Source organism: Micrasema longulum, unplaced genomic scaffold, assembly GCF_059751315.1.
Source record: "Micrasema longulum isolate JH-2025_06_02 unplaced genomic scaffold, ASM5975131v1 h1tg003405l, whole genome shotgun sequence".
NCBI classification, from domain to species: Eukaryota; Metazoa; Arthropoda; class Insecta; order Trichoptera; family Brachycentridae; genus Micrasema; species Micrasema longulum.
Window position 1 is genome coordinate 67,654 of NW_028280469.1, and position 9,715 is coordinate 77,368.

Genomic DNA, 9,715 nt, shown 5'->3' on the forward strand with positions numbered 1-9,715 from the left:
AGGAAAATCTTTATTTCAAAGCACTGTTACAACTATATTAAACGTAGAACTTTTGGCATTTGCTGTTATTAGATCAAACTATGAAGAATTTACTATAAATGGGGCAAGTAAAACACAATACCAGAATGCACCCTTGAATTGACTTTCAAATTATGACAAAAAATTTCATAAATATTTTACGAAAAATAAAAATAGCCAATTAAACGATGTAAAATCGGTAATTTGAGGGACCATAATACATGAATATTTTTTTGGAAAGAAATCACATAATCAAAATGGAAAAAGTGGATATTCCATGTTTTTTAAACAAGGTCTTCAATTTTTAATTCTGGTCCTGAAAAGTAGGAATTTATTACTATGATATGCATTGATTAACGCGTGTAAGTATGCAAAACCAATACATAATTAGTTACAAAACATAAATGAGTTATATAAAAATAATTGCGATAGTGTCTAATGTCGATATAATATTCGACCTTCCGCATTCCTACACGATAGTAAGTCTCTAAGTCTTGTGACTAAGGTTTTTTTATCTGTTTGACAAACACTCGAGTAACCGCGATATATAAACGCCTTTAACCCATTATTGGATACATATTTTATTTAATAATTTGATAAGGTAATCCAACAAATATACATACTTGAAAACATACAAGTTGAAAGTATTCGTCGATACAATTTCACATGCAAACATAGCTTCAATTATAAAATTACTCAAAATAGATAGAATTGCATTAGTTGTTTTTTTATTTATTTCTTGTACAAAATACAATACAATAAAAAAATAGTTGAACGTGTGTACCTATAACTTGGTTATACAGGATGTTCATTAAACCCTGTCACATCCGAAACCACGATGATCAGTATCAGCAAGAAGACATATTGGCACATCAAAATATTTTTTTAGAACGTATAAAATTTTAGTAAATAAAATATCAAAAAAAGCAAATAGTTGCTTACTTCTGCAGGGGAGTAACAAGGAGGGGGGAGGGGGAGTCTGATACTGCGCCGCGCTCCTCTCACTTCTCCCTTGCAGAAGTAAGCAACCATTTGTTTTTTTAAATATTTTATTTAAAAAAAATTCTTTGTTCTAGATATTTTTTTTAATATGCTAATATGTCTTCTTGCTCATACTGATCATCGTGGTTTCGGATGTGACAGGTTTTAAAGAACACCCTGTATATATATATATATAATATAAAGTAATTTTAAACTTTGTTCCTAACCGTTCAAATTTTTATAGAACATCGTCACGAATCTTGACGTCACAATTATTAATTCCAAACATGTCGCGTTTTTCTAGTCACCTTTTTTTTTATAATTTATTTTTTAATGTTATGTACGAAAAAATGTATCTACAATATCCATTTTGATTTTAATTGATTTTAATGAATTATTCTAAATACGTTTCATATATTTTTATCGGTATTCGTAGTATATGATATTTCCCCCATTACAATCCGAGTAACCATGCCACTTTTTTCGAAAATGGTGATGGACAGACTCGACATGGTCAATATGATTCCTATAGAATGAATACCAAATTGGAGAAGCATATTCTAGATGGGGTCAAACTAGTGAGCAGTAAAGAGTTTTGATGGTATTAATATTTTTGAAGTCCGTCGTTATTCTATTGATGAAATCAAGAAGTTGGAGAGATTGGTTTACAATATTATCAATGCGTTAATAACAGTTAGGAGATTCATTTATAAGCAAGATCGTGAATGGAAATTGCAAAAGTGAAATTATCCCAGGTTTCCAAACGTATCCTGTATATACTCGTACTCAACATAGCAACATTGTAGACTGGACCAAAACCGCTTTACTGAGGCCGTTTTACACGGTTCAGAAATCTCTGAACAAGAAAAAATTGTAGGCAATTATGCCATTTTTTTTCATCACGTATCACATGGTTCAATACGAAATAAATATTCGTTATGCGTACGATACTCAAAATGTCAAATATTTAGTTTGGTGTATGAAAATGCATGTTCTTTTCTTTTATTTCTTCTGTCTCTTTCTATTGTCTTCTTTTCTTTAAAAAAAATCATCATCATTCCCTTTCCGCACTTAACTTTTAACTTTGTGGTCTAAGATTTCTATATAATGTCAGTAAATAATTGTACATATAATATAACCACTTACCGACTTTTCTATGCATACTGGTTTCGTCAGAACATTCATTACACAAACATGCTAATCCCACTATACACCTTCACCATAATCATCATCATCAGCATTCCTTTTCCGCACCTAATGGTGCATAGGGCACTGCATTGGTACACCAATCGCAGCGTATCTTGATCATTTTTTTTACATGGATGTAAGATGATCAGTCTTACGCTTCAGGTACCAGTCTAGGGACTAAGAAATATTCTAGTGTAAAAAGGTGTTTTAAAAAAACATACTCCACCTTCACCATTTTTTCAGTGTATTACATAATTTATGAAAGATGGAGGATTTCTATAATGATTGAGTATATAAATATATGAGGAATTATACCAATCTTTATTTACCAAATGAATTTGTTTTATATATTCTCATTTATTGTGAATGCAGACAATTGGTAGAATTCCATATTAAATTTGGTAATGTATCCAAAATAACTCAAGTTTATGAAATTATAATTCTACTTTTTTAAAAAAATAAATATTTGTGTTCTTGATTGATGATTTACCTAAATATTTCATTTTGACGGCCATTTTCAACGAGTTGTAAATAGCTCACTATTAGAAAATGGGAATCAAGTTGGGGTAGAGTTGGATTCGAACCACGGACCTTTGGTCCGTGAGTCTGAGACACTAGCCACAGAACCACAACCCGATTTTAAATATACAAAGGGTATATTGTGTCGCGTTTCGTCTTGTTATGTTTGTTTGAAAATGTCCTAACAAGACGAAACGCGTCACAAAATACCCTTGGTATATTTTGTAAAAAATAAAGGAGAATTATAATCCAATAAACTTGTTTTATTTCGGATACATTACCAAATTTATATATCCTCGTTGAACTTCCAAAACAAGTCAAATTTAAATTAATAAAACAATGCTATAATATTTATATTTCATTTTCCGCTACTTTGCTACCGCCTTCTTGGTTTGTCAGTATTATTTTATATTATATTTGTTAAGAAGAAAATTATTTTAATTTCTTTGTTTTTTTAATTTAAAAATCATATAATACAAATAAAATACATATGAATTACATTCTCATGAATTGCTTCAATTCAATTTGGGACTCAAATAGTAAACGGACATTAAAAACAACAAAGAAACGAAGCAAATTTAACACCTTTATAACTAAATACAACAACAATATACGAGCCAAAAAGCATTTTTCTTAGACAAACAAAATAAATATATATAAAACGCTTTCGAGAATGGAGGAAGTAGTAGACCTAGAACAAGGGGAGATAAGGTCGTTAACATCACATACTACGCAGACGAATGAATTATAACAGATATTTTATTTTTGATATTGCTTAAATCGTTGCTATATATGGTTTAATCCAAGTGAATGTGTCAAATCTAATTAGATTAGAGGCCATATTACGTATTCTTATTATTTGATCGCACTGTGTAACCTGTACATCTGTTTGTAAATTAGCCCGTTGACTACTGCCAACAGGCCGGCTTCTCCTGAAGAGTTTTAAGTGGTTTCCTCTCCACGTGAGCAAATGCTGAGAAGTTCCTGATTAGCCCACATTAATATATCCCTCCTGATCCCAATAGTTTAGATAAATATTAAGATATTTAATTGCAGAAAAATCCACTTTTTGAAATATAAACCTTGTATATTATAAGCAAGGTAAATAATAAAGCAACTCCCATATATAAAAAAATAAAAAAATCTGTTTGTAAATAAAAAAACTAGGCGTACGCGTTCACAGATTTATATTTAAAAAATAATGATATTTCGAATCAGAAAACGGATACATTTTCACTAAATATGATAAAAATTAAGACGCGTTCTAAAATTAAGCGCTCGCATACAAGATTTTAACAAATTTATGTATTACACGACGTAATGTAATGTATTTATTTAAATAGTCGTAAAAAAAATACGTACAAATATAATGTTAGTTACCATCTTACAACTCATTACATTCAGACACATTCCGTTTTCAATTTTTTTTTTCGTATTTCCCGTTCTTCATATGATTGAATTATTTAAGCAACTTTGCATGCGTCATCTCTCTATTTCTGAAGTTCATACAAGGGTTGTTGTATATCATTATTGGTTAGTTTTCTTAATGTTTTGAGAGTCTATATTTATTTTCATTATTTTTAACAGAATGTGTGTTTTTTATTTTTTTATATTTTTACCACAACAGGCCAGGAGGCCCAATTACAGTGGTGAACCACATCACAAAGGCAGGCTTGAGAAAAATCACATTTATTTTTTGTGTTCTCACCGGGAATCGAACCCGGAACCTCCCGTGTGTGAGTCAAGCGTCTTGACCACTACATCACGGAGGCCGCCATGATATTATGGTTTTGTAGCGGCCTTTTTAAATCGTGTTTTAATGACATTTGGTCTTAGTATTTTTAGCTGTCAGTCATAATCGGATCGGTTTTCTGATCTGTATAATACAGCTTTTACTATTAGTCTATTATATCTACACATGACCATTAGTAAGTTGTATCTGGTAACGTTTTCCCTAGACGAGATTATCCACTTTCAATAGAAATGTATCGACGTTTTATGACGATGGTATGGTGCGAATGATATATTTTATTAGTAAAATCAGGTTATATCTAGATTTAAGCAAAGAGGCTTTTCCAATTTCTCAATTCAATATAACCGTTACAGAAATCGAAAGCGATAATTTGATTAAAATAAATACATCAAATCTTACGCATTCGGGATTGAAATAATTTTATTGACAGTCCAGTAAAATCATGTTTAACATTTTAATCTTATTCCTCTCTAAACACCATAATTTTTTTAACCCAGCCGGACCGAAGCGGGGGATTCGAATCCCCCATAGACCGATTTAAATTCGATAACTCAAATATTATTAAAGCTATTTGCCGTATATTTTTTTTAATCGTGAAATTAAAATCGGTTGGGGTGGTGCGAGTGACACAGTTTTAAATAGTGTATTTGTGGCACAAAAATCCATACTTAAAATATTACTCTGAGTCCTGATACAGACATCTATTGAAGAAATTTTTTCACAAATCACAACTTATGACACTAAAACAATTATACGATAAAACAATACTCACTTACAGATTCAAAAACTACTCTTACTCAAATGAAAGACTACTCTTACTCAAATATCCCCTACAATACTTCACATAATAATAATAATAACAAAGTGATTATAAAAAGATATAAATTTAATTTTAACTTTTTAATTTAAGAAAAATAATGTAATTTTATATTTTACCTTTTCACCACAGGCTAAGAATTTATTCAAATGATTTATTTAGAGAACAAGTGGGTTTTAAGTTTCTTCCGAAACATCACTAGATCCTCAACACAAAGACAACTTAAACAAATACAAACTAATACCACTTTTGGACAAAGGGATTTTGAGTATTATTCAATTAAAATCTATAACCTACTTCCACTATCTATTGAAACATTTAGTAACGAGAAAATGTTTAAAAAGGCTATAAAAAAATTGAAATTGGAGCAAGGTGGAAGTAAAATGGATTGTCTCATTCGCCCAAACCAATATTGAATCAACCGCTCCACAAGTGTACAGCTTATGTTAGGTTTTTGTTATTTTCATTGTGCGTTTTGTAATATAAATAATATAGATGTACATATATACCTAGTTTTTAAAACTGTGAATATTTTGTTAATTATCTCTGTTTATTAAGTTAGTTTTCATTGTTTATTCTCAAATGTAAAAAAATTTCAAAAAAGTATATTGTTAAGTGTCCTCGGCATGGGTAACCCCAGTGAGGTCACATTATTTAATTTATTAATTATAGTTTGGAAGAGAAAAATATGAATAAATAAATAAAAAAATAAATAGAAAGAAGCAATTTCCTGTTTTTGTTTTAAAATTTTGAAAGATGTTTTTTTTTTCTATTTAAAACAAAAAAAGACGTAAATAATACAAGGGTCAATTTCACTTTATGTTTTACATACGTATTCGGCAAACTAACAAAAATGAATAAAATACACGAATGAGTAAAATATGTGTACAAGAAAACATGAATCAATTATTGCACAGTCATAAACACTTCCAACGTTTTATTCTCCTGACGCCATATACAAGTAGGCGCTGGGGTCGTTTGGTCCCCCGTTCAGATCATGTGTAATTTTTGGATGCTTAGTAAAGGGAAAGGTTAAACAGGCATAGGGGCAGCGATTGCCGCCGGAAGTCAGCAAGAAAATGGAAAATAATCAATAAATTATAATTATTTTGTTTTTTTACATTTTATACATTAAAAAGGCGCGCTCTGTATCGAAATTATTACAACGTTCCGAGAGAATATATTTATTTGATCTAAAGTTGGATTTAACGCTTCAAACGATATGCATTCTGAATTAAAATAATTTACTTTTAAGGAGCTCTGCGCTGGTTTGGACATGTAGAACGAATGGACAGCGAAATAACGTCTAAAAATATTTACGATGCGAATGTTGATGAATGCAGAAATAGAGGAAGACCGAGAAAGACATGGCATGACCAAATCCAACAAATACTTGAAGATGGACACGTTCAAAGTCGGAATAATCGGCGCGCGTGCATGAGAAGATGTATGAATGCAGAGAAAGCGAGATCTGTATGCTAGTATAGAGTGATGTGGCGTTCTATACTCTCTGCCTAGCCTTACGGGGAAACGGCGTGATGGTTTGTTTGTTTATAAATAACTGCAGTCCTAGTCAAGTAAAATCCCATTTAACTTTTTTACTGATTTAATTTTTAAGATCCTCGTGACTTTTTAACTTGTTTTAACTATGTATTTATTTTTTTAAATTTTTATTACATCTTTTACTTTATTTTTTAATATGCTGTTTTTTTTTCTTTCTTTAAATATGCTTTTTGCTATACAACATACATTCATTTTTTTATTATGACTTTAAATATGTTTCTTGCTATGTATTCTGTTTTTTATGTTTTCACTGCATTTGTGTTTTTTTTTACTACATTTTTTACTATGTTTTTACTACATTTTTACTATGTTTTTACTACAATTTTACTATGTTTTTACTACAATTTTACTATGTTTTTAATCCATTTTTTACTTTGTTTTTCACTTTGTCCTGTATCTTTATAACTGTTTCTATAAATTGATTACTGTTTTTTATATTTTTTTGACTGTTTTAGAACGGGGTAAATAGCCCTAGTTAGACAGTCAAAGCAACTTTACATAAATTATAATTTTGTGTATGTAATATAATGATAATAAATAAATAAACACATAACATATACTGACGCGCTCCGGGTCCCAATTTCAATGGGAAGTCAACAGAGTTATCTTCGACTGTCTATAGAGAGAAATCGATATTTGTGTACGAAACTGACTAATGTTCGAAATACTAGTTTCCAAACAGAGAATCTTCAAATAAAAATTGTAATCTGCAAGCTTGCTTTAGTACTAAAAAAGCCTGACTTCGGTTGAAGATGTAAAACATAGGGCCTTACTTATAAATCGGGTATAAAGTTAAGCTTAAGAATAGTGGTAGAATTATGATGGTATAGAAAAAAAGTATTAATTATAAACCTCGCATAGAGTTAAAGTCAGTTTAAATCTGGGATAGCGACCATAGAAACGTATACCTGCACACTATGTGGTATAACGCTGAAATAAGCACGCGATCTGTCAAAAGTCATATTTTTCCGTAATCAAAAGGGATAGTTTATCAGTTTTTTTTCAATTTTAAACAATTTCGAAGCCCCGCAACCTTCTTCAAGTAATTTTTAATAATATATGAAATCTTATAGGTTTGTATGTATTTTAATTAATTGTGATAAAAAAGAAACATGAATAAACTTAGGAACTCGTTTTTACGTTCTCATCTTCTTCCCAATTTTGATTTCTTTTTCAAACGGTTTTCTCCAAGTTCTCCATTACACTGAGAAAAGTCTCTATTTGACTTAGACGTTTGTTTATTGTTGTTAAAAAAGTTACTGCGCACGCGCACATATCAGTGTTGACTGTTTAAAAAAATGAAGCATGAAACAATAAGTGAATTGTTATTCCAGGTAGTAAATATTTTTAAAAAGTTTTTTTTAATATCGGTTATAAATAGTTAAATCGTTAAAAAATTATTTCTTAATGTAAACCTGGTATAAGTAAATCTAGTAAGTAAGGCCAATAGTGTACTTTTTTGAATGGAGGAATAAGCTGAGGTAATCAGCTAGTTTCATCGTTACACCACAAAGTTAGTGCTTCAAATATAAACTTTATAAGAATTATTTTATTTATTCTTCCATAAACATGGTTACCATAAAACATTATTATCGAAAGTCAAGTAAAATGGTAAGCTGTGCTTAGTCGCCTTTTTTGACGATTCGCCCCTGGTGTGCAAAGTGGCGATTTTTTTCTCTGTTGCAACAAATTTAGACTTTAAATTTAATTTAAATTAAATAAACTTTTTCGGTTTCGTTTCGGCCGATGCTAGAACAGAATCCGAAATTCGCTTTCGGTTGAAAATTTCGTTTCGGTCGTTCACTATCTGATGAGAACAAACGACGGAGAAGAAAAACGTCAACGCAATCTCTCTTACCTTCGTTTTCGTCCTGCCCGCGGCGATGTTGCTCCTGCCGTTGATGAGCACGTTGTCGTTCTCGAAGGCCACGTCGCACGGCGAGGGCGGCCGGCCCGTCCAGTCCTCGTCGCCGCTGTCCGCGCCGCCGCCGCCGCCGCCGTCCGTGCACGTCTCGCCGCCCAGGCCGGGGATGAGGATCACGTCGCCGCTCGGCTGGAAAAGGGGGTCGGGTGAATATTTGCCGGTCGGAAAATGTGTATATTCGTATGCGAGTTCGCTCATCGATACTTTTTTATGCAATGCAGCGTAGTTAAAAACATTCTAATTCTACAGAATGGGGCAATGAGGAGAATGCTTAACCCTCCCTCCCCAGTGATGTGTAGCTAGTACACATTGCGTCTAATAACTATAATATCCTATATTAACAGTATACCTTTGTAAATAAAAAAAAAGGAAAATACAAACAGTAAATTTTGGAGTCCCACAAGGATCTATTTTGGGTCCACTATTATATATTTTATATATTAATGACTTATCACTGTATAATTTTAAAGGAAAAATTATTATGTATGCCAACGACATTGGACTATTCTATAAAAATCAAACAGACGTATAAACAAACAATGACATAAACGAAGACCTTACTATGTTGACTAAATGGACAAACACAAACTTACTTACACTTAATGAAAAAAAATGCAATATTATCCATTTTGAATCAAGAAAAAAATGTCACAAAGTAGATGCTTACATAAATAATGAACGACTAACTGAAAATTGAACATGTTAAATACTTAGGCCTAACAATAGACAGACAATTAACATGGACAATTCATATCAACAATTTAATTAGCAGAGTGGCGACTTTATCGAGTCCTTTTTTTAAAATCAAAAACTTTGTTCCAATAAAGGAAAAAACTTAGACGTTGTCCTGCCCGAACGTTGGCTTGCCTGCTGTTAGTTTGGAAAAAGACTTTTCATTGATAAGTAGGTACCTAGGTACTTGTTTGTGATTTAATTCCAAAACTAAAAATTG

The 9,715-nt window shown here is 31.4% G+C and overlaps 1 protein-coding gene across 1 annotated transcript in view; it reads right to left on the reverse strand.

The window, feature by feature from the left end:
* Positions 1-8,892, reverse strand: part of LOC148270789 (uncharacterized) — a gene marked incomplete at its 5' end in the record, with an annotated part of 54,995 nt that extends 46,103 nt beyond the window's left edge. Inside the window, one exon of the mRNA XM_088242195.1 lies at positions 8,698-8,892. Coding sequence (XP_088098321.1) covers positions 8,698-8,892 — 195 coding nt within the window. The remainder of the gene's footprint in view (positions 1-8,697) is intronic.
* Between the last annotated feature and the right edge of the window lie 823 nt (positions 8,893-9,715).